General features: G+C 41.5%; 2 protein-coding genes across 3 annotated transcripts in view; one reads left to right on the top strand and one right to left on the bottom strand.

Moving 5' to 3' along the window:
* LOC102301187 (voltage-dependent calcium channel gamma-2 subunit) overlaps positions 1-13023 on the top strand; it is a 68452-nt gene extending 55429 nt beyond the window's left edge. Inside the window, exons 3-4 of the mRNA XM_005939419.3 lie at positions 7119-7259; positions 10772-13023. Coding sequence (XP_005939481.1) covers positions 7119-7259; positions 10772-11304 — 674 coding nt within the window. The 3' untranslated portion in view covers positions 11305-13023. The remainder of the gene's footprint in view (positions 1-7118; positions 7260-10771) is intronic.
* A 9916-nt stretch (positions 13024-22939) lies between these two features.
* ift27 (intraflagellar transport 27 homolog (Chlamydomonas)) overlaps positions 22940-25997 on the bottom strand; it is a 10728-nt gene continuing 7670 nt past the window's right edge. For both annotated transcript variants that reach the window (XM_005939420.2, XM_042227385.1), the window contains exons 3-7: positions 25773-25832; positions 25212-25271; positions 24872-24989; positions 23394-23503; positions 22940-23266 (exon numbers count right to left, since the gene is read on the bottom strand). In XM_005939420.2, the coding sequence (XP_005939482.1) occupies positions 23162-23266; positions 23394-23503; positions 24872-24989; positions 25212-25271; positions 25773-25832 (453 nt within the window). In that variant the 3' untranslated portion in view covers positions 22940-23161. The remainder of the gene's footprint in view (positions 23267-23393; positions 23504-24871; positions 24990-25211; positions 25272-25772; positions 25833-25997) is intronic.

Here is a 25997-nt window from a genome sequence, read left to right as displayed (position 1 = left end):
AGGAGCTCCCATGGTGGTGTCCACCCCCATCTCTATAATTCAGCCACAATTACAAGGCTCTCCTCTGCTGCAGCTAATGAAACCATAAGTCAGCCAGAGACACACACACACAAACACACACACACACAAACACACACACACACAAACACACACACACACAAACACACACAAACACACACACCACTGCAGCAGAACCAGCCAAGCAATTGGGGAAATGAATGGAAGATGAAAGTGTAATACATAGAAAGAAAAAGAAAAGCTGTTTGAAAGCAGCGAGGCGAATGTGTTGGTTTGTGTGTATGTCTGTGTGAGTGCTCTGCCATCTGATTGTGTATTCCATCTGAATTATAGTCCTCAGTACATATTGTGCTGGTGTGGATGTAGGAATGACCTAATGTCTCAAAGTGTTGCTTAACTTTGCTCATATGCACAGATTCTGGAAATGAGAAATCCAAACTGGAGAAAAAGTCTTATATTATGCAGCTTTTGGCACGTTTAGTGAAATGAAATGTCACACAGCTGACAACTGCTGGACTGATGTGTAGTATAGGAGCATCAACAGCAATAGTATGATCATCGCCATTCTCTGCTTCCTCCTCTGAATGATTGTTTCTCCATGTGAAGCAATAATGCAAAGCCTTACTCTCTTCTAATTTCGAACCACTAAACCAATAGTGTTGCACGGTCCAACGGGGGAATGTAGAAACAATATTACGAACCAATTTCATGCTGATAATTAGCACACAGGTGCTCTGTTCAGGGTGTACACTGCCTCTCGTCCAATTATGAGCTACAGCCACGAACTCCTTCGGCATGTATAAGGGGGTATAGATAAATAGGCTGAGATGTGCAGATAATAAGGTGTTGATCCCCTCACCAGTGGCACGCACAAACTGTAATGTCAACTGCAATTGTTCTCACATGGAAGCCAGTGAAAACAAATTGCTCATTGGTATTTTTCATTTGCTTTCTGACTGTCTTCAGTAAATATCTGTTGTATTCCTCAGCCATAACATGTCCAAATGATGAGACTTCTGGAGGTGCTCTGTAGTGTTCAAATCCTTTGTTCTTGTCGGTTGCAGTGTGCTGCCTCTATGGATAGGGTTTTGAGACATTTGGAAGCAGGTTAATGACCACTGGCACCCTGTGCATTTCACAGATGAGAGCAGGTACACCGTGAGCACATGTGCCAGACGTAAAAGGGTCTAAAGAAGTCACGAACACAGTTGCGCTGTCTGTAACATTGCCTGTAACGTTGGTCAAAGGACTTGACTGGGCTCCACGCTTACATTACCTAAATCCAATAGAAGACCTCTGGGAAATTTCCTTTAATTTTTGGAACACTGTATAATAAAATTGATGAATTCATTTTGGTACAACAATACTCTGTGCAACAAATATGGAAGATATTTCTGGAAAGTTGGATTTTGTAATGCTCTGTCTGACTTTTAGTGTTTGGCGTACTTTGATAAGAAACGGTGGCCTCGAGATAGATCAAATCACAACAGGTGGGAAAAAGTTTGCTTGTTTAACAAAGAAACTAAACCATACTGAATATGTCTCCTCACACTGCTGACACTAAAACTCATTCACTCTCAATTCAGCTCTCTCTGTCTGTCTCTGTGCCATGATGTGCTTGGTGGCAGGGTGCGCCTGGAGGCCAGCGCATTTAAAAATTCTCCTTTTTTAACTCCCTGCCTTCTGCTTAAAGTGTAGGTGCAGGGAGGGAAACAGAGGGAGAGGGATCGCTGGAGGCAAAGCAGCTTCACAGAGAAGTGAAAGCCTGCAGTCTTTGCACTTCTCCTCTCTTCTCTTCTTTTCCCTCTCTTTCTTCTCTTTATTTCTTTTTCTTTTCCTTTCCCTATTTAGCCCTTTATTCTCATTGAATCCTATAATTATACATGCAATGTGTGTTAAAAAAATCCTGCAGTGCCACAGCATGCTTACTGCAACTTTGTTTCTTTTCTTCCTTATCTATGAAACCCACTCCTGCTCTCGCTCTCTTCCTCTCTCGATTCTGGTTATTCACTTTTTTATGGCACAAATTAACATGAAATCAGCCATAGTGGTAAAATACAAAAAAAAATCTTTTCTACTTTCAATCAAGTCAACTGGAAAATGTAAAAATGTTGTCAGAGTGTTGTCATATTTTGCTCACCGGGTAAAACCAAGAAGTTTATTTAAGCATGTCATACTTCTCTCTGAATCCATTGTGTCAGAATTTACATAACCACTTATGTCATTGTAACGTATGTTGTATGCAACAATGCCAAACCTGACAGGTTTGATAGTGCTAGCTAACGTAGCTAAGATAAGATAAGATAAGATAAGACAGAACTTTATTAATCCCTCGGGTGGGTTCCTCTGGGAAATTCGGTTTCCAAAAGCACAGCACCGACAGAAGTTACAGTTACAGAATATTATATATATATATATATATATACACACACACACACACACACACACACACACACACACACACACACACACACACACAATATATATAAATACAGAGACAAATATAAATAAAATATACGAAGGGGATAAATAGAATAAATAGGAATAAAAATAAAAATACAAGTGAATTGCACATTTCAAGTATTGAGGTCTATTGCACCTTGACTATTTACAAAAAGTATTGCACAGTGAGGTGAAGAGGCACTACAGCTTAGTTGTTCCCCCCTCCTTTGTCCTCCTGTCTCCCCTCCCTCTCCCCTCCAGAGAGGAGTTAAACAGTCTGATGGCGTGTGGGACAAAGGAGTTTTTAAGTCTGTTAGTTCTTGTCTTGGGGAGAAGCAACCTGTCACTGAACAGACTCTTCTGGTTGTTAATGGCCGTGTGCAGAGGATGCCCAGCATTGTCCATAATGTCCAGCAGTTTCTTTATGTCCTTTTCTCTGCCACTGTCACCAGAGTGTCCAGCTTCATGCCGACCACAGAGCTAGCCTTCCTGATCAGTTTCTCCAGCCTGGATGAGTCCTTCTTTGCTGTGCTGCTCCCCCAGCACACCACAGCATAGAAAAGTACTCCAGCAACCACCGACTGGTAAAACATCCTCAGGAGCTTCCTGCAGATGTTAAAAGACCTCAGCCTCCTGAGGAAGTACAGTCGGCTTTGGGCTTTTTTATACAGGTGCTCTGTGTTGCATGACCAGTCCAGTTTATTGTCCACCCACAGCCCGAGGTACTTGTACTTGTTGACCACCTCCACCTCCTCCCCCTCTATCTGAACCGGCAGTGGACCTGCTCTAGACCTCCCGAAGTCCACAACCAAGCTGCGTAGTAGCTTAGTAAAATGCCAATCTGATAACAAAGTGCAGCCTTTTATTTTAATAATGAGAAATGACAAACAGAAAAAGTATTGAACAAGCAGGCACGGAAAGTCATGACACCACCTGAAATCTCGCAATAATTAGAAATCAATCCTGCCACTTAGTGTCACGGCCTGGAGGTTCAGCTGGTCGCTGATCAGCTGTTTCTCTCTATCTCTCTAGTTCTCTCTCTCTCGCGCGCCAGGGCGGAACTCATTATGGGTTCACGCCCTTGGCTCACGCCCTCGGAGAAGGAAACACCTGTGCCTCATCAGTGTGGATGGCATTTAAGCCAGGAAGCAACGGCTGTTCTTCGCTGGATTGTTGTGAGAATTTCACCCTCTGGACTGTTTTCCCTGGTGTTCCCTGAGTGACGAGTGTTCGAGTGGATTCGTGTTTGAATTGTTTGGAGAGAGACGAGAGTGTTCACCTGGATTTCCCCCGGAGCCCTGCCCCTCTCACCTTTTGTACATACACTCATTGGACATTGTTCACTAATAAATTCTCTTGTGTGCATCAATCTCCAGAGTCCAGCGCGTGAGTCCACCTTGTACACCGTGACACTTAGACCAAATTAATATCAGCTGGTTCAGTCCCATCTGAGGGCCTATAAAAAGGTGTCTCATGTCATGACGGGTAAAACCAGTGAGCTCTCTCAAGACCTTTACAACCTTATTGTTGTAAAACATACTGATGGCATTGGTTGCAGAAGAATTTCTAAACTACAGAACGTTCCAGGTGCTCTCTGAAAGATTTTAGTCACAGGAGTGAAAAGAATTATCAGAAGACTTTTCCAAAAGCCGAGGACCACTTGTGGTAAGCTACAGAAAGATCTGGAATCAGCATGTACCATTTTTTCAAAGCAAATAAGTAATACACTCCAACCAGATGGCATTTTGGTGCAGGATGCTGTGGTAGCCATGCTGGTACAGTTTTGAATAAATCCCCAACACTGTCACCAGCAAAGCACCCCCACATCATCACACCTCCCCCTCCATGCTTCACAGTGGGAACCATGCATGTAGAGGCCATCCATTCACGGCGGGTGGAGCCAAAGATCTCAAATATGGACTCATCAGACCAAAGCACAGATTTCCACTGGTCTAATGTCCATTTCTTGTGATCCTTGGCCCAAACAAATCTCTGCTGCTTGTTGTTTTTCTTTAGTAGTGGGTTCTTCTGTCTTTGGACTTCTGCATCTCAGCTTCTTGCAGTAGTCTGTTTTCACACGTGCTCTGAATGATTTGTACATATACTGACTCCTGTAAAGACAAAGAAAAGGCTGAACAGATTAAAAAACTCTACTGTAAAGATGAGAAAAGTTGTGCAGAGTAAAATAGAAACAGTCTGTCAAAATTTAGCAATAGGTCTATGTCGGAATCCAGACTGTGGTCCCTCTATCGGTGACCGAGGAGCTAAGGGAACGCATTGTGCCAACAAGTGTCCTCACAGCAAAAGCAAAATCGTGTGTGTGGTATAGGTATTACTCATGTTGTCACTGTAAAGATTACTGTGACACAGCCGTAACCCTTAGTGAGTAGTTGGCAACTCCCTAGCAGCATCCATTCACTATGGAAAAATCCATATTGCCAAATCAGTTGGCAAATGTCTGGTGGAGGTTGCTGGTTGCCGCTGAGTGCTGCTAAGAGATTGCTGCAGGCGCCCATATTTGCATGGAAGATGCCAACTCGTTTGCAAACACAGCCTAACTCTTTTAGAGGCACAGTTTTTACTTTGAAGGCAAAAATTCTCTGTTTCTTGCGTTTTTAAAGTTGCATTGTCACTTATCGAATAGTTGTTTGTGTCTACAGAAACATAGTTGCAGTTGTGGCAATGTCCTAGTGACCAAAGCTGTTAAAATTATCAGTGCAGAATTGTATACTTCTTTGACAAATTTCTACTAATGACTATCAGCAACCTCCAGCAACCACTTGCCAACTGGTTGGAGAATATATATTTTTCCCTAGTAACCGGTCATTACCAGCAGGTCACCGATCTGTTGACCTGCAAGACTGGAGCTTTAGCAATTGATTTCAGAGTGACACCCAGCAACCACTCACAACCAGTCAGGGAATACTCATTTTGTTCCCTAGCAACCACCTGTCTCTAGGCCTGTGTGACTGGGGTCTTGGGCAGGCAGTAGTTAGTAGTAGTAGTTAGTAGTAGTTAATGCTGGACTGATTCTCCAGAAGTGCAACTCAGTGTAACGTCCTCTGAAGTCATGTTTACATGACTGTGAGTGAATGTGACAGAAGGCAACTTTGCCTATTCTTTGAATATGTGTGTGTCTTTGTGTACGTACAGTGTGCACCTGTTATGAAGGATTTCCACCTTGAAGACGATTTGCACTGACAGCACATGAAGAAGAGGTGATGGGGTTAAAACAAATAGGAGGGAGAAGAGTAGGAGGAAGAGGAGGAGGGGAATCTTGGTGCAGTTCCAACTCTGAGGTCACCTTAATATTTGATCTGCTTCAGTGGATGAAACGGTCAGAGAGCAGCTGCAATAGAGAGTTGGAGGGAGAGAGAAATGCAGGATTAAAAACCAAATGAGGGAGGGAAAAGAAAACCAATATTGGAGCTACTGACATTAGAAACAATACTAGGGACAAGACCTGCTCTTTGTTCATTTTAAGGACCTTTGAGCAAAGCAATGGAGGCAAACTCTGGTTTATTACGGCCAACATTGTTTTGCCTTTGCTTTGTGACCATAATTTCGAGAGACATAGGATGTAAAGTCAGGTCAAAGGTCTGCAAAATTGCAGCTGTTTACAATAAACACTTTTGTTAGTAGTTTCACAAGAAGCATAAGAATAGTTTTTGCTTCACAGAGTCTTGCACATCTGGATTTTAATGCTAGATTCATTGAAAACCAGAGCTTAGAATATTGGCACACTTTCTGCAAGGGAAAAGGAAATAACCTGAATGAGCTTGCTGAAATACAATCACAATTTCAGAATCGTGACACTGGTCTCCTCAGAAACCGGCTCCATGACCACGGCAATGCCATGACAACCCTAAGGCCAATCAGGAAATCAGCAACGCAGATGGCAAACAGACAGATGATGAGGACAGACACATACAGAGAGATGGGGCGATAAAGGGATGATGAGGGGTTTCATGGAGGGAGACAGACACGATGCCCATTGGAGGATCTGATACAGATAGAAAAGGAGGAAAAGTGGCAAGGAAGTTAAACAAAGTAATAACAATAATATTATATACAGGGCAATAAAAGATCCCTCTTTAGGATCATATCAAGGATTAGTTGTACCGAGGCACTCCAAAGTGGTAATTTGGCCTACTGCTGAAAATTTGTGCAAGCAAATGTTGTACACCGCTTTAAGCATAATTGTTTTCAATTTTCACAGGATGATAGCAGATATGGTGCTTAACCCCTTCCACACTGGAAGTCCCTGTCTTGCAACCTGGGTGTAGAAGTGTTTAGAAAAAGTCACTGAAGAACACGAGACCTAGAAGAAGTTTTTATTACATAAAAAAGGGGTTTAAGTTGTTAAAAGTATTTCCTGTTGTGCTGTCAAGTGCAGCATTGCTACTGAAAGAGACTGAAGAAATTCAGATTACCTTCACAAATGGGAAATTTCTGTTACTGATGATCATTGTTTGAGGTTTAATAGTCCAAAAGCAAAGCATGAAAGCAGCTATTTCTCTGAAACCTTTCATACTTTGTTAGCTTCTGGTTAAAAGATTTGTATTTGCTCATATCTCGTGGCATACAAGGAACTAATGTCAGCGTGTCCACCGATGACAATTATGGTAACTATTTTTTGCCTTGATGCATGTGTGCAGGTGCTGTACGAGCCTCCAGTATCTTCCCCATCCTGAGTGTGATCCTGCTCTTCATGGGGGGGCTGTGCATCGCCGCAAGCGAGTTCTACAAGTCACGGCATAACATCATCCTCAGCGCCGGCATCCTCTTCGTCTCTGCAGGTATTAAGGGAAATAGGAAAACAGGCAGACTTAGAGATATAACAGTCAAAGTGGGTGAGGGGATGGAGGTAAACATTAAGAGGAAGCAAGTTAGAGGAGGTAAAATCTTTGTGGATGTATGAAGAGGCAGATGAAAATGAAGCTGACCAAAGAGCCAGCGTAAGTTAAAAACTATACTGATATACTGGGAGAAAAGGGAAGGGGAGCATATTAAGCAAATATTAAGAAAGGTTTCTGTTAGACTTGATGATTTTATGTTACCACTGTGAAAAATAATAGATATATAGATTATACAGTGGTATGATTTACTTTACTACTAGGAAAGTGATTGAAAGTGAAAACACACTGGGTAGTCCACCTCTCAATGGCTTAAGAAAAACAATAGGAAGATTAGGAGTGGCCTTGCCCTTACCTGAATCAGATTGAGATGCTGTGGCATGATCTTAAAAAGGTGGTTCATGCTCAGAAACCCTCCAATGTGGCTGAATTACAACAATTCTTCAAAGATGAGTGGGCCGTAATTCCTCCACAGGGCTGTAAAAGATTCATTGCCAGTGATCACAAATGCTTGATTGCAGTTGCTGCTGCTTAGAGTGGACCAACTCTAAGCAGCAACAAGTTATTGACTTTTTCACACAGGACCAAGTAGGTTTGGATTTTTTCCTCTTAAAAATAAACACATTCATTTTGAAACTTCTGTTTAAATTTGTTTAATGATCTGAAACACTTAAGTGTGAACTTGACCATGTCCATATTTATATATATGGCCAAAAGTATTTGTTCGCACATCTAAACTTGGGTAACATCCCATTCTAAATTCATAGGGTTTAATATGATGTTGACCCTTTGCAGCAATAACAGCTTCAGCTCTTCTGGGAAAACTTTCCACAAGGTTTAGGAGTGTTTATGGGAATTTTTGATAATTCTTCCAGAAGCACATTTGTGAGGTCAGACATTGGTGTGAGAAAAGAAGCCCTAGCTCACAGTCTAAGCTCTAAATCACCCCAAAGGTGTTCTGTCGGGTTGGGGTCAGGTCATTCAAGTTCTTCCACACCAAATGTGCTTATTCTTGGACCTTGCTTTGTGCACTGATGTGCAGTCATATTAGAACAGAAAGGAGCCATCCTCAAACTGTTCCCATGAAGTTGGCAGCATGAAATTGTCCAAAATGTCCTGATATGCTGAAGCATTAAGAGTTCCTTTCATTGGAACTAAGGGACAGAGCCCAACTCCCAACACCATAATCCCCCCTCCAACAAACTTTGCAGTTGGCACAATACAGTCAGATAAGCACCGTTCTCCTGACAACCGCCAAACCCATGCTCGTCTATCAGAATGCCAGACGGAGAAGTGTGATTCGTCACTCCAGAGAACATGTCTGCACTGCTCTAGAGTCCAGTTGCACTGCGTTATACAGCACCACATCCGACACAAGACAATGATAGTGCAAGTTGCCATTTTGCCAAAGAATTTTTCTGATTGTGTATGTGTGTGTGGCTGTGCATGGTTCTAGGCCATGGCCTACTGTGCTGCACTAGATAACTAGTTCCCCTCCAAGTCAGAAGTGAGAGATGCAGTTCTGTCTCTCTCTCTCTTTCTCACTGTCTGCGTCTGACTCTCTCACCCTGTTGCTAGGCTAAGAGGAGGCCACTGGGATTACACTCTAAAAATAAGGTGTCCCTGATACTTTTTCTCTGATCCATCTCAATCAGGCCTACAAAGTCCTCACACCTCGGACTGCTGCTCTATGTCTTTGTGCAGAACTGTTTTCACCGTTTAGCTTTGTATTCGTCTTTTTTGTCTCTCTGGCTGTCTGTCCATGTCTGTGTCTATTTCTGGCTACACACACCCAGAATCCTCTTGTATGATGTTGAAAATACAGAAAGGGAGATAACAGAGAGCCTGACAAAGGATGTGAGTTGAAGCTCATTGGAGGCTGGGGGGAGAAAGAGGAGGGTAAAATACAAAGGCACAGATGAAAACATTCAAATAAGACATAAGAAATAAAAGTGAACCTGCCCCAGTTTGGAAAAAAAAATCCTGCACTTTTGGGAATATGCTTTCTTTCAAGTATCACTGATTCTACTCATATTAATGCTGTTGCGCATAGATGCACATTGCACATTGATAATTTACTAATTTATTTGAGGCATATTTATGGTTCTCTGCCATGCTCATTCATCAGCCACTTCAGCCATCAGATGTGAAGGACAGCTATTTGGCCACTTTCCTGGTGGATAACAATAGCAGTTGAAATGTAAACAAATTCAACATAAAAGCCTCAATTAAATATGAAAAGGTTGCTTTCTTATAATAATCATAAATGTCATTCTAGGCCCTGTGACTGCCTATTGAATCATTATACTTTCAGTGAAACACTACTATGTGTCAAAATAATGACAAATCATAATAAGTCATTTTAAGCTTTCAGAGGTTTGATTTTCCCCTCAGGGAAAATGTTCGGTATTAAAGACCTACACTTGGGTTTGCCAAATTACTTTTGTACGTCTGAAAATAGGGGCTATGAATAAAAATGAATGTAGTTCCTAAACAGTTAATGTGATCCTTTTTGTTAAACCACTAAAATTAAAGCTGCACGTCTGCACTTCAATCACATGTCGACTGTTTGATTTGAAATCCCCAGTGGTGGTGTACAGAGGCAAAACTACAAAAGCTGCGTAGTCCAAAAAACTTGTGGACCCTACTGTACATGCTGAACTCGATTCAGCTGCTGCTGGTACCAGCTGTCCTAAATACAGTACTTGCTGCCCTTCTTACAGAGAAAAGTTACAAAAATGTAGTCAGTCTGAGCAGACAGTGAAAAGTGTGGAGGAAGGTAAGATTATTAAGAGGAAAATATAAATATGACATATGATGATCTTAATTTGACCTGATTTTATAACATATATGTTTTTGCATATTTACTTTGCATGCACCGACATAACATTATGACCACTGACATGTGAAGTGAATTATGATGCTTATTTCTTCATCATGGCAGCTGTTAGTGGGTAGGATATATTAGGGAGTAAGGGAACATTTTGTCTTTAAAGTGCATTATGAGAAGAAGCCAAGTGGGCGGAGGCAGTGTGATGTTTTGGGCAACATTTTCAGATCATGTACACACTTTCATGGAAACAGTATTCGATGTTGTTTGAGGAGCACAACAGTAAGTTTGAGGTTCTGAATTGAATGGATGTGCTGGACAAACAAGTCCCATCCATGGAGGCTCAACCTTAAAACTTATAGGACTTAAAGGATCTGTTGCTAACACCTTAGTGCCAGACACCACAGCACACCTTCAGGGGTCTAGTGGAGTCCATGCCTCAATGGGTCAGGACTGTTTTGGCAGCAAAAGGGGGATCAACACAATATTAGGGTGGTGGTCATAGTGTTACGCCTGTGAATATTTCATTATACTGAGGTTAATGTGTGCTTAACGTGTGGCTTTGTCTACAATTGGCTGCATTTTAGCTCTTGAGCTAATCTCCATCCCTCATTTCTTTACCCAGGCCTGAGCAACATTATAGGAATCATTGTGTACATATCAGCCAATGCTGGGGATCCTTCCAAGAGTGACTCCAAGAAGAACAGCTACTCCTACGGCTGGTCCTTCTACTTTGGCGCCCTCTCCTTCATCATGGCTGAAATGGTGGGTGTGCTGGCTGTGCACATGTTCATCGACCGACATCGGGAGCTGCGTGTGGGGGCACGAGCCGCCGACTACCTCCAAGGGGCAGCCATCACACGCATCCCAAGCTACCGCTACCGTTATCGACGCCGCTCGCGCTCTTCGTCTCGTTCTACAGATCCCTCGCACTCTCGCGAGGCATCGCCAGTGGGCCTGAAGGCCTTTGGGACGCTGCCCTCCACTGAGCTGTCCATGTACACGCTCCCCAAAGGCCAAACAGGCACTCCGACAGCCACCTATAACTCCACAGAGAGGGACCACAACTTCCTGCAGGTCCACAACTGCATCCAGAAGGACCTGAAAGACTCAGGTGGCCATAGCAACACCGCCAATCGGCGCACCACACCTGTATGAAAATGACACAGACATTAAGAGAAATCAGAGGAACTCTGGGGGGAAAGACAGATTGTGGCTTAAGGAAACAGAAAAAGAAAGAGGGCTCCAAAAGACTGAGGAGCGAGGGGTAGGCAACAGAGGAGAAGTTCTGAGAGCTCCACAGCGCCTCAGATAATCACAGTTTCTGTTTAATAAAAAGGAAATGGAGTAAAATTGCATAAAAAAAAAAGAAACATGCATGATTTTCCCATGAACCATTGTTTAACAAGTTTTGAACATGTTTGTAAAGAGTTGAGGGGAAGGTCGGGGAAAGATGAGTGGGGATGGGGGGCATTCATGATGCTGGGTTGGGGTGGTTGGTGGTTGTCTCGGGGCTGTGGAACTGTGGAGTGGTGGGCTGGGCCAAACTGCCCATTTATAGGCGAACTTTATATTTTTTACTCTTCCTCAGTCTGATTGAAAGGCCCCACGGCCCTGCCTATGAACCAACCCTCGCACTACCATACCACAAGCCCCTCCCCCCCAACACACGCACCCTAAATTCCCTTATAAACCCTACTCCTTTCTTTAGTTACTGTATCTTCTTGATTTCATTCTTTATTCGCATTAATACTGTGAACCATTGCGGTACGGGATTTTAGCAGGGAGCATTTCAGGCCGCAAAAAAAAGAAAAAAACCAAGAAAAAACACATAAGTTAATATATGTATTGATTATATATAAATATATGAACATATATGTTAATAAATCATGACTCGACTTCCCTGAAGCAAAAAATATCAAGAAAAAAGAAAAAAAAGAAAGAAACAACGTAACCTACAATGAAACTAAACCGAGTCGTCATGGAAACTAAACCAAGGCGGAGGATTCATTGTGACTGGCTCCATTGACGGGCAAAGGCTTCAGCCTACTTGATAAACTCGTATTGGTTAGCGTTAGATACATTATCACATTCTTTTACAACAACAACAAAATCGTTTGGCCTTCCGCCAAAACCCTGGCAGCCATCTTTGTTCAGGGTCAGCTAGATGTGAGTTGGCCACTCTTGCTTTTGCCCCATACAGGGGTGGAGTGAAGAGAGAACTCTGGGTAATGGATGGTCTCTCTGCAAACTTGCAGATGACTATGGACAATGAATCGTCACTACTGCCAAAGACACAAAGTAGTGCGTGTGAGAACATGGCTACGAGTGAGCTGAAGCTAAGTGACTCCAAAAAAAAATTAAGAATTTTCATGCATGCTAATCTAAAATCATCCGATCTGCTTTTAAGGAACCTATGTTTTGAACAACTGAACAATGATACCATGTAAGGGCAGTGGGAGTGAAAAAAGTAGTAATTAATGTTACAGTACTGTGTCAATTTCTACTTTTCTTTATCTTGTTTTTCTTTTTGAGTGGGTTATTTGGGGTGGGGTCTCATCATGCTTGAAACAAAAAAAAAAACAACCTTTGAAAAACGTATCAAGGCTTTTTTTTTTTAACAGAAGAGAATCTTATCTTGCCTTTTCATTTAATTTTATTTCCTCCATTACTTTGGACTTTCACACAGCCTTAGTCTCTTTCTTTATCTCATTTTCTTGTTCTTTGGTTTTGCTTTGTGTTGTTGTAAATGACAAATTAAAACAAAAAAACAAAAAAACATAATGTCTTTCAAGGTGCCAAAACTGAATGATTCTGAACTTGGATGCATCAAGTCCTGATGACAAATAAAAATTGAACCCCCCGTAGGGAACTGAATGAGTCTTTGTTGTATTATATCTGATCTAACGTGAACGTGAAACATGAACATGTAGAAACCGAGACTACAAGCCCAACTGCTGTTGAAGATCTGGCTGCTGGGCTGGGGTCAGCATGCACTCAGCTTTATCATCACTCTGGGTTTATGGCTAGCTTTGTGTTAGCATGCTGACTAAGCAGATACAGTTGTTTCTGCATTTTTGTTTGATTTATTTCCCTTGTAGCCATGGTGTGTAAATAACCTTTGTAATGCATAACTGTAACCATAACATAATTAATAAATATTAATACACTTAGTACACTAACAGTAATCCACTAACGTTACTTTACTGCATTACTGAAAAATATTTTGGGATTACAGTAATGCATTACTTTGGAACACATTATGCCCAGCACTGGTGATCCTTCTGTGGAAGTTTGCACGGATGCCTCGCCACTGCATGAGTCTTTCAGCCAGAAGAGCTAAAAAGAAAATGAGCCCAGAAGTTTTGTTTTTTCATGATGTGGTATTTAAGTATGTGATAGATGAGAACATTAGTGTTCAAGGATGTGTTATTTACTTACTTGACATTATAGATGCATCACTGATGTTAGCTGTACTGCTAATGAAGGACATTGCTAATGTGTCCTTTCCCACAAATGACTTATAAATCTAAGATGTAACATCTAAAAAACACTTCATAGATTTGATATTCACCGCTTGTTTAAGCATTAGATGAAATGTCACGTTCTTTGATAAGGTACAGAGCAATGCAAAGGTGGGCAAATGGCCACTTCGTTACACTCTGGTGCGTCACGTAACTGTTGGGCCACTAACTCTAATCTAAATAAAATCAGCTAATTAAATCTGACATTTATTGTTCTGAAAACTGTAGGGAGTGCCTCTACATAGCAGTAGATGAGATCCTACTGCCATGAGTGAAACACTTCCAAATGGTTAAAGCTGGTTCAGCTGGAACAGCCAATCCTAGCAGTTTGGCTCACAGTGGCTCAGGTGATACTCGGTCACTTTCATTCATTCACTTTGACTTTGCCTTCTTAGTCACTCATTCACAGCACTCTTCAGCATCCCTCTTTCTGTCATTCTTTCACTTTTTTCTCTGTTGCTGTCAGCTCTTCATCAGCTGTCTGTCCTGCCATTTCCATGAGCTCTGGAATAAATCTCAAATTCTTAAATCAGCCTCGATGTCCTGCATGTTGCATGAAAGTCTGCATCATGCGCTGTCTGTCCCTCTCTTTCCTCCGTCCCACTCTCTCTCCTCCCCCGGTGTGATGATCAAAGTGGCTGGCATGTCTCTCTGCAGTACTGCTGAGATCACTGAAGAGCAGTGAGCAAGCGGGGGAGGGAGGGAAGGAGGAAAGAGTAAAGGGAGTGGAGTAGCAGTTCTGCTCTATTCAAACAGCAGCACGCTGCCCCCATCTGGACCGGAGGTACATAATGATTTTTCTTCATCACAAAATTTGAACTTGGTGACCTCGCCGAAGTGCAGGGAACATAAATCTTCCACAGAGCATTTGCACCATGAATATATTGGAGGCTAAATTTTGTTGATTCACAACAGAGTCTAGAAAGATTTTAAATATATTTATAGCATCATTCCACAACAAAAGCCATCAAGGTACTTTATACTATAAGGTAAAGACCCTTTAATATTAGAGGGAGAAAGCCAACAACCCCTGAAACAACCCCTATAATCAAATGCTTAGAGGAAGGGTTTTTTTTTGACTAGGAGCAGGCAGACTTTACATCATTCCCTCATCTGTCACTCAGCCATCTTTCAAATCTGCTCTCTAGAGTTTGCACAAAGCCAGTATCTGGTATAACCACCTTTTCCTTCTTTAAGTAGAATTCAGGAATAGTTCTCTAAGCTTCTTTAAGGGCATTCAGAGCTCTTCTTCAGATGTTGGCTGTCTTTCGTTCTGTTGTCTGTCAAGATGATTGCACAATAATTTTAAAATAATGTTGAGGTCCAGGCTCTGGAGAGCCCAATCCATGGCTGACTGAGAGTGTTTTTCTGTCCTGGTGTGCTTTTAAAGCACTGGCAGTGTGTTTTCGATCATGTTGTGGGGAGAAATGAGGCTGCTGCCAGTCAGATACTTTCCAGATGGAACTGCATGGTGGCTCAAAATCTGACAGTACATTTCTGCATTTATAATTCTATTCATCTTGACGAGATCCTCAACACCAATGGCTGAAATGCAGCCCCAAACCATGACAGAGCCTTTGCCATGTTTTACAGATGGCTGTAGACAATCACTGTTGCCCCACTGATATTGATAATGGCTCCTTGACAGTTAAACTTCCACTGAGACCATTTCTGATGAGGCTTCAGTGGACAGTAGATGGATCAAATGAGGTCTTGTGTCAGGCCTCTTAAATCTTTACCTTTGAACCTACTACTACCTACCTTTATTCGCTTTGCTCAATTGAGAACTTTGTTATTTTTCAGGTCTGTTTCAAGAACAAAATAACTTGGTTTGAGGGTTGGTTGAATTTTTTTCCACAGTATTGCACTCTTACTGGCTGGGAGCTCGCAATTTTATTGTGATATGAGACGACTGCCAGTTTCACACATTGCTACCAATGACTGTTTTGTTTTGTTTTTGCCTGAGGACTTTAAGCTAGTATTTGTTGGCCATTTTACTATTTGTGCAACTCTGGTAAGGATTTACAAAACATCTATTGGACTGCTTTGTACAACAAAATGGGGGGAAGTTATGAATGTTAATGGTTATCTCAAATGTAATATTACAATTCTTACAATACTGCCCGGAGGTTACCTTAATTATCTAAGAATGCAAATGCAATGACTGCTATTATAACAAATGGCACCTCAAATGGAAGATAATGAAATAAAAGACAAACAACCAAAAAAATTTGGTGGTGACGCAAATGAGCTCAGAGGCACGGTAGCTGATTATTGTAAGGGAAGCAGATCTGGGGGAACAGCTGCTGTGTCCTCCCTCACCTGCAATTAGTATGCTTTTTAGGTCATGGACAGTTAGAGGCTATAGAACAAACCTTGCTTAGATTCAAGCCTACACACAGACCGAAAAAAGCAAAAAGAAGAGAAATCAAGGTTGAGGTCAGTTCGCCTCAAATTAAATCAAATGATAAGATGGTGAGTTGGAATATTTTTATAATTATTGCATAATTTGGTGTGTCAATTTAATAAACCTGCACAGAATTGTGCCTGGCGTCAATCTTCTTGGTCTGCTGTGGCATGAGACGAATATAAATTGTAAAAGAGCAGCAGCGACTTTAAAAACTACAGGTGTTAAGCAAATGGAAACAGATTTTTCAGAGAGTAAGCCACCAGAAAGGCAGAAAGCTGATCTGCAGGAAAAGTGCGACAGAAACCGAAAAACAGCCAGAGTAGGTGTAAGATATGAGTTGGAACTCTCCGCCCTGTGCTCAGGCTGTGTCATGAATACAAAACTCTGTGTTGGATGAGGAGCACTGCAGTGAAATGTAGCTCAAATCAAGTCCTCGGGTCCCAAAGCACACTCAGACCTTCCACAGATATGATGTGCTGTGTTGTGCTACGCCAAGAGCGTGGATCGGTTTTAATGAAGTCGCTGTCAAACCATTAAACATGTCTGATGCGTTTTTATTAAGTGTAAAAGAGCACAGCAAGCATAATTGACTCAAATATAAACATATGGTGGCATTTTAAGGTAATCAAAGTGTCAATTAGGTTGTATCTAAACATAGCAATTAGTGCTTCAAGTGTTTACTCAACCTTTGCACATGTGGGGATTTTCAATGCAGCAGCTTAGGCTCTGCTTTAAGTTCAACACACTGCATTAAACCTGATGACAACTGTCTGTGAAATTGAATCAGAAATTCATCAGTCAAAGCTTGCACTTAAGAATTTCTGCTTATTTTCATACACTTTCTCATCCACATTTCTCAGCATCCACAAATTTCTGTTGATCAGCTGTTTTGTGTTACTGTGACAAAATGTAGTTTTGGAGAAACTACTAGTGGAACTTGCACAAAGGCAGTTTAGGCAGGTGACATATGTCTGTCTGCGTATCAACAGAGTGCCAGCATGGTGTGCTGCCCAGTGTGGGCAAAGTGAGATTTGGAGGTCCAGAGGGTCAGAACTTTTATGTACCCCATATGGGCCAACATGGGCCCCACATGAGTTTTCTGTAAGAAGGCCCATGTTCTGCTGTTTTCTAGAAGTGTGTGGTCCAAAAGGACAAAACTGCTGTGGGGGCTGTGTAGGCACCCCCCCTTGAGCACTGTGTGGAATAAGTGTGGTTTTTGTGCTGCCCACATAGCCCCACAGTTCATCCACAGCTACCCACTGTGGGCCCACACGTGAGTAGTAATTTCAGAAATCTCTTTGTTCACTTATCTCAATAACCGTTCATATAATCCTCTTCAATTTGGAAAATTTGTTGCTGGGGACTCTAGTGCCAAAGTTGATGAAGTTTGTATGAGCAGTTTTCAGACTTTGGCTACAGGGTGTTTTTTTTTTCTCCCATAGAGAGGCTATTCCCTACTCCACTCTGTATTTAGGGGGAGTGGCAAAATACATGTACATGTGTTTGTTTGGTTAACCCAATCCTTATTCTAACGTTAACACTAAAACCAAATCTTCAACCGTCAAACGGTTGCATCAAAGACTGAAGGAATGTAAAAAACAAAAAAAAGATGAAACCAAAAAGTTCTAACTTTTATCAAATGTCTAAAATGCTATAAAAATTTGCTAACTGTTGTCACAAAAGTAACCTAGTTTACACTACCTTAAATGGAAACTACACTTGTCAATTGTCTGTATACCCATTTTGTAATATTATATCCTAAATAACCAGGAAAAACTGAAAGTTTACATTAAACTTCTTAATTCTTATTATATAGAATTTGTTAGCAGTAGATATCATACAAAATATGATTATATTAAGTTCTTCTGCTTCATTATAAATATGTGTTGTTGTATTTTTTAATGAGGTGCTAAGGCATTTAAACAATTCCTAATGTGCTTTTAAACTGAGTTTCCACCACTTTGCATGTAATCATTAGTTATTATTAATCTCTGCCTCTCTTCTGTCCTCTGTTGCTCCCGTTACCTTCAGCTGGTTGTAGCAGATGGCTGCTCTGCTCTGAGCCTGGTTCTGTAGAGGTTTCTTCCTGTTACAAGGGAGTTTTTCTGTCCCACTACCATCAACTGCTGCTCACAGGCGGTGATCTCATTGTTGGGGTTTCCTTTGTATGATTGCAGGGGTCTTTATCTTACAATATAAGGCACCTCGTGGCAACTGCTGTTGTGATTTGGTTGTATATAAATAAAGTTTAATCAAATCAAAAATAATAATTGATTTTAGGAATGTGAACTGTTTTTGCCATTCACTATTCACCGACTTGGAAAAGCAGCAGCATTGCAATTTTATGTCCCATACGAGACACAATTAAAGTCAATGCTCTTGCTAAGTACTGCAAAAAAACACCCAGAATTACTTACAGTATTAAATACTTCATTATATTAGAGAATCATAAGTGCTATATAATCAGTGTTGGTCAAGTTACTTGAAAAAAGTAATCAGTAACTAATTAGTGATTACTTCCCCAAAAAAGTAATCCCGTTACTTTACTGATTACTTATTTTCAAAAGTAATTAATTACATAGTTACTTAGTTACTTTTTAAAAACACGATTTACAACCTGAAGAGGTGATAAAACGATAGATCTGTCAGCCCAATTCTACTTTTTCTGCATAATCCATCATACAAAATGTAATCAAATGGAAAAGTCTCCTTTTTAAAACTTGTTTTATCAGTTTTAATCTTTTAACTTTATGCATCAAGCAAAAATTAAATTATATGCAACATTCTCTGACTGGAAGAAATTAGTTTAACATTTAAACCTATTTTCTGCACATTCCAGCACATAACATAAAATATTTTTTGTTTTTACACTCAGTCTTTCAAATAGATGGAAGGTATACACAGCAGAAAATAAATAAAATCAAAGACTAGCGGTCCTGTTGCTCTATTTTCACCTGTAAAGCAGGAGTGGGGTAGGCGGAGGTTTACCCTGGTGCAGGTGTGCCGCAGCGGTCAGTTGAAAAATCCGTGAGTTTCTCTGTGAATTTCCCATTACGTCGTTGCGCACTCGGAGCTTGTGTAGGGGGGGTTTCGGTGTAAAAAGAAGTTTTCTTCCCACGCACAGCGGACACTAATGTTTTTGTCACTTTTTATGGAATCAAACTCAAAGTAAGGTCAGGACTTCCACGCTTTAAACGCTGCACGCTCATACTCTCTCCCGCACTCGATATATGATCCACTGTTGATCTGCACACAGCTGTTGTCACAAACGGCGCACTCGCTTACGTCACTGTCATGAGACATTCTCGCAAAAAAATCACGGTTTTAGTAACGCAGTAACACAGCGTTCCTACGGCAAAGTAACTGCCCATCTCTGTTTATAATTATGAAGGGTTAATGTAAAACTATTGCCAAACAAACTCCAGACACAGAAATGATTGTGTTTTACACCAGTAATAATTAAAGCCATAAAGAAATTGCATTAACGTTATAGTGACACAAAATTTGAGGACCCCCTGAAGAGTCAACAGCTATAAACATCATAAAGCCGACCACTATTACCTGCTACAAACATGTCTGCTTTGAACGAGTGTTAGTGCCACATTTACCTCACTTATACTTGGAAGGTGAAAAGCATCTGTCCTGCTGTGTTGTATTACAGGCCGAGCAAACCTGTTATGAATACTAATCATTGAGAGGAAATGATTGTGTTTAGTAGGGAAAGATGATTGAGCATGCTAGACAAGCACGAAAGCAAAGAGCTCGACATTTGCCGTGATCTCTAAAAACCTGTTTCAATATCTGTGGAAATGAAGAAGTGTCTCCCGAAGCAATAAGAACCAGCCCACACTCCGTCTTATGATATTATTAAGTGATATTCCCGAGGCATGATGCCCCATTTAAATTGAATAGAGGACAGGAGGGATACTGTTTAAGTAATAATAATGGTTTTCTAGGATAGTCAAGAGCTTGTGTTATACTGTACCTTGGTGTGTGTGCGTGTTTATGTTTGTGTGAATAAATTGTAGCTCAAAACCATAGTTTGAAAATTTGGATTGTCCTCTTGACAACTTCAAAGGGCTGTTTAGGGAATTTTTTTCCCCCGAGTGTCCTCATACAGACAGGAAGTGTCGTTATGGAAATTTTATGAGTTAAAGTTTTCTTTATGCACAAATGAAGTTTAAAACACAGATATATTTATATAAAAATTCACCTCAGCCCAAGACTAATTTAAACATGGGACTCTATGGGAACTGACCATAGACCATACATAAAAAATGAATCTAATGATGTCCCTTGGTTAGTCCCTTTGTGAATCCTCCAGTGCTCTCAGAGTCATCATCTTGGTATTTTCATATGGGACCCGAGGAAACAGCAACTTGTTCATTATTAGGTAGGCTTGTGCTCATCAGGAAAATGTTTATTGTTGTCATAGAGCAAGAGAGCCAAGGGCCATTTTCACAGACTTCTATTGAGGTTTTGCAGACATCTGACCAATAACCACATGACATGAGCTTCTCTGCCATTTTGTGACATTTATTGCATGACAATGTATTTTCAAGTGAGTAAGGCCCCTGTCACACACGCCTGTCCGTGACCATCAGGCCACCACCTGTCGTGAAGGAAAAATGGAGTATTCCCTAATCGTTTGTGAGTGGCTGCTGGAAGCTGGTACAGTGACGGGGGAAAATGATTTGTGATGCTCCACCTGTGGCCTGTTTGTGTGGCAGGTCTCATCTGCAGCCACTGGAGAGGTGGTGGGGCTTGTTTTCAACACCTGGCTCAGTGTGCCAGCGCTCCATAAAAGCCCTCAGAGGTCAGTTTTGCACTAAACATCTTTCTTTCACTTAAAATAAGTAGCCTTTTAGTTCTTTGTTTTATCACATCCATGCAATCTGGTTTCTGTCATATTGGTCTCAGCCACACAGGCCTACAGACCAATCAGTGATCCCCTGGGAACAACCTTTCACTAGAGAAAAATGTGCATTTCTCAACCAGTTGATAAAGAAATCCTTGTGAAATTCCGCCTTCAAAGTAAAAGCTGCGCCTCAGAGCTGTAGACAACAGACAACTTTTTTTGTGGGCCATTTGTAGTTTTTGTTGCACTTTTTCAAGTTTCATTATCACTGGGCTACTAGTTGCATAATATTTGCATGAAACATGAAAAACTCCAGCAATCACTGTGAAGCTTTTGGTGCAGCACCTTCTCTGCAATCTCCAGAAACCACTGCCAACCAGTCAGGCAATGCAAATTTTCCCTAGCAACCGGTGGTTGCATCACATCCAAATATGATGGACAGTTGATGCCATATGAGGAAAATAAATACAACTTCTTTTTGAAACAGAGGACCCCCTCCCCCTCCCACCTGGCAGTCATCAAAAACAATGCAGGTTTGAGGCTTTAATTTTCAGACCATAAAGCTATGTCAATCTTTTTGGATCAAACCTCAAGTGGCCATCTGACAAATGCAGTTTTTGGCAGTCAGAACTAAGTCCAAAGATGAACATACCCGCTACTGCAGCTATGACCTACCTTCCACAGAGACTTTTTTTAGACCTCCTACTTCTACAGTATGTCTACCCTCCCCTGAATATAAAGGGAACACAGCAATTTTCTGAATCAACAATAAGCCAGGTTGTCCTTGAAGCTTCTGTAGATGAAGAACAGAAGACAGTCACGTAATTACGCTTCAAAAAGGCTCCACCAAGCCCAAGCCTTCCAGGTTTATGAGTTCACACTTCCAAAGATCCATCACACGCAAGTACTTACATTACAGGTTCCACATTGAAGAGCCAACTGCAGTTGCCAGTGCCACAATACATTTACGGAGATGCAAGCGCACATTGTTGGGCACAAAGAGAAAGAACACATGCAGACACCCTCACAAACACACATACCAATTACCTACACAAAACAACAAGGAGAGAAAGAATGAGAAGGATAGAGAGCCTAATTGCTATAATTATAATCACCCACTCAATGAGTACAAAAGCTGCAATAACAATTATAAGTTGTTTAATGCAGATTCTGGTAAGAACTTCACTACAAACCATTTTGCAGGGGATAAAGTTTCCAGATTAGTTCCTTTAGGTGTTATCCAGTTACTGCACATGTTTGGGGAATAAACACAGCTGCGATTTTCTAAAGACCACACAAAAAACAAATTCTGCGACTGAGTTTGGACTCCAAAACACGACAGAGTCGTCATGAGTAAATGCTGCAGTTATTATATGTGGTGCATAATGAGATAAAAACTATTGTGTCTGCCTCAAACCAGTCTGCCCTCATTTGAATGGTAGCAGCTGGTCTGAGAGGCAGAGAAAGAACAAGGACATGGCTTTGACCTGGTTTGAATGGGAGAGCGCTAATTAGAACGGTGATTACTGGTTGTTAGCGCCGCACAGGGGACATGACTGAAATGATGTGCGAGGGCTGCAGCCAGGGAGTTAACACAGCAAGGGAGAAAGCAGTAGATGAACAGCGGGAGAAAGAAACTGAACAGAAAAGAGAAGAAACAGAAAATAGCATTCAGTGAATGCAAACCCCCCCAAAAAACAGCCAAGTGAGGCAAAGCTGACGCCAGGAAATAAAAAAAGAAAAGATAAGGAGGGCGAGTGGAAGAGGCAGAAAATAAGAAGAGGAGATCAAACATTTGCGTTGCCTAAAATCAGGAACAACCACTGCGACAGAAGAGGAGTTGTAAGAAGAAAAAGGGAGGTACAGACACCCCCACCCCCACAATGAGCTGAAGTGCTATTGTGGTTTTGGTAATCACCCAACCATCGATGTGAAAGAAAACCTCCACTATCTGAGCACAGAGGAAACACACGGATAAGAGAGAACACGGCTAATCACTTATTATCAGAGAAAAACAACTTTATTTGTGGTCATAGTAAAATATCTGTCTGAACAAGCTATCCCTTTGCTTGTGTGGTAGAAAACAGTGTTTTGCTGTGTATTATCTGAATTTGTAAGTTTCAAAGGCCCTCAGTCGATGAAATTCTCTCAGAAGAGATACTTTGTATCCTCCTAATGGTGAAAAATCAAGGTGTGTGGTAAGTGGGGTAGGGTGGCGGTGGTCTAGGCTGGATTAAGGTTTTGGATGGTCTCACGGTGCTCTTGGTACAGAGAATGGAAGGCCCGAGCTAAACAGAGGAGAGGAGCATCACAGTTCTCCATCTCTTTCTGTAAAAGACAAACATGAACAGACAGTAGTCCCTGTATTATAAAAAGATATAAAGAATGGGATATTTTCCTGCATAGTTCATCCTTCAGATGTGGGAACTGTTAAGCTCGTGATAAGCTCACTCACAGCTGAGGTCTCGTGGTACTCCAGTCCCTGACTCTGGGCCCATTCCTTGGCCACAGATGCCTGTACCTCTCTTCTAGCAGACAGATCTGACTTGTTGCCCACCAGGACACCTGGAACACACGCAAACACAAAGATGCACTTAGAGATGCACATACAGTAAACACAGATTCAAGACTTATTCCAGAAGTGTTGTTGTTTGTTCAGTTAATGCTTGGAAACTTGTTTTTAAAGATTTGTAGTTAAATGCGTCTTTTTTTTTGGTGGGTTGCAAAGTGGCAACAAAGGGGTGCAGCAACAGGAATGCTAAAGCTGCACAAATAGCTCACCTTACATGACACTAACAGGGTAGATGGGTATCATCTGCGCTATCGTCTAATCTGGGCTGACATTGGGTCCACATACTCAGGAAATTCAAAAAGTTCCAAAAATTCAAAAATTCTTCTTTTATGGCATCAGACTAAGTGATGCATTTGAGATGTTTGTAAAGATTGTGGGTCTTTATTTAACTATTAACAAGTTAAAGTAACGGAACAGTTTATCTGATTCTTACCAATTCGTTAATTATTGAAATAAATTCACATCAATGGCAACTGCTGACATATTACACTGTCATTATTCCTTATTTATTCAAACAAAATCCAGAAACAATATCTGAAAAGCTAAGTACACCAATAGTAAAAAGAGCAATAAGTTATTCAACAAATTCAAAGTTCCATTTTTCTCCAAACACTGTGCACTATGAGCAAACACATCCCCTTTGGTTTCATCTGTCTAAAAGATTTTGTTACATAAGTCTTGTGGTTTGTGAGTTAATGTTTTGAAACTTTTTTTTCACAGATTTGTACTCAAATGTATTTTTTTTCAGGGAGATGGTGGGTTGCAAAGTGGGTTACATGTGTAAGTTGGCTCAGCTGATACCCTTCTACACATACAACTGGCTATCTTATGTAACACATGCTGTTTATGCAGCTTTAGCCTTCCTGTTGCTGCACATCTGTAAGCCACCTCAATTTGACATACTCAATTTATCTTTAACGATTGTGGGGCGATCGTGGCTCAAGAGTTGGGAGTTCGCCTTGTAATCGGAAGGTTGCCGGTTCGAGCCCCGGCTCGGACAGTCTCGGTCGTTGTGTCCTCGGGCAAGACACTTCACCCGTTGGCCTACTGGTGGTGGTCAGAGGGCCCGGTGGCGCCAGTGTCCAGCAGCCTCGCCTCTGTCAGTGCGCCCCAGGGTGGCTGTGGCTACACTGTAGCTGCCATCACCAGTGTGTGAATGTGTGTATGACTGGATATGTAAAGCGCTTTGGGGTCCTTAGGGACTAGTAAAGCGCTATACAAATACAGGCCATTTACCATTTAACCATATTAAAATTACCGCAGCTGGTAATATCAGTCTTCTTCTGACCACAGTGGTCTTGATTAATTTCCCTCCCTTTTATTTTCCGTTTCCCAGTATTTCATGTTCTGTGAGGTGTTACCTGGAACATGGAGACCCTGGCAATGAGCACGGACTCGTTCCAGCCAACGGCTGCAGTTAGCAAAAGACTGCTCACTAGTCAGGTCGAAAACCAGGCACAGCAGCGAAGGTTCCCCCCACTACAGAAAGGAACGAGTGGTGATGAGGTGGGAAATGTTGGTTTTTATATACAAGGAATGAGGGAAGTGGGACAGACATATGATTGGTCCCACATCAGCTTACTTTTCTCTACTCGTGTAGCAAATCAAATAATACTTTACTATGACAGGAGGTGAAGCTCTAGATGATGAATTTATCTAGTATCATGCAGATTTAAAAAAAATCCAGGGAACGAGTCTCACCATCTTCTCACAGGAATCCACTAATGTCTCCTTCCCTGCAGAGTCTATGATGTAGAGCTCCTGGTGGGGAAAAGCAGAGAAAGGGGGAGACGGACGAGTGTTATTCACGGGAAGTTAATCAAATTACTACACATTATCTTTTATAAGGACATTAATCTTAGACCTACAATACTGCCAAATAGCATACTGAATTCAGATGAAGAAATAACAATATTATATGTCTGGGAAAGCTTCTTCCACACTGAGTGATGGATTCCAACTGTCAGCATTTTAAAAACAGACTGGCAGCTGCCAGTGCTTCCCCTCAGCCTCCTAGTCGACACAACTATCAATTTCAAAATCCTACATGGCCTTGTTCTCTAGTTACTGCATTCACAAACTTAAGTGTCCATGCAGCCCACTTGGCGGGGTGACGACAATACTCCATCAGCCTTTTACAACCATGGCTGAGAGATGAACTTTAAGCTGTGGTTGGGTGGCTAATATCTGTTGCTTCATTCAACAAAATGTAGCCTCCACCTAGAGTCCTGCAATGGATTCTAGGCACATGGTTGGACTCACCACGCTGTCATTGGTCGCTGGGATGTTGATACACTTCATCAGCAGCTCCACGCCTGTTGTCTGCCAAACAAACAAGGCTACAAATGTTAAATTAGTTATGTGACGTAAAGCTAAAATAAACCTCTTCATGATGGATCTGGCATGACTTTGTCATAAACAATCACTCTTTCTGTCACATTATGGGCGTGCCTGTCAAAATGCATTTACAATCTGCAACAGCTGAAG

The sequence above is a fragment of the Haplochromis burtoni genome, unplaced genomic scaffold, assembly GCF_018398535.1.
Source record: "Haplochromis burtoni strain Fernald_Lab_line unplaced genomic scaffold, NCSU_Asbu1 Contig_258, whole genome shotgun sequence".
NCBI classification, from domain to species: Eukaryota; Metazoa; Chordata; class Actinopteri; order Cichliformes; family Cichlidae; genus Haplochromis; species Haplochromis burtoni.
Note: the sequence above shows the minus strand (reverse complement) of the source record. Positions and strands in the feature narration are given on the sequence as shown.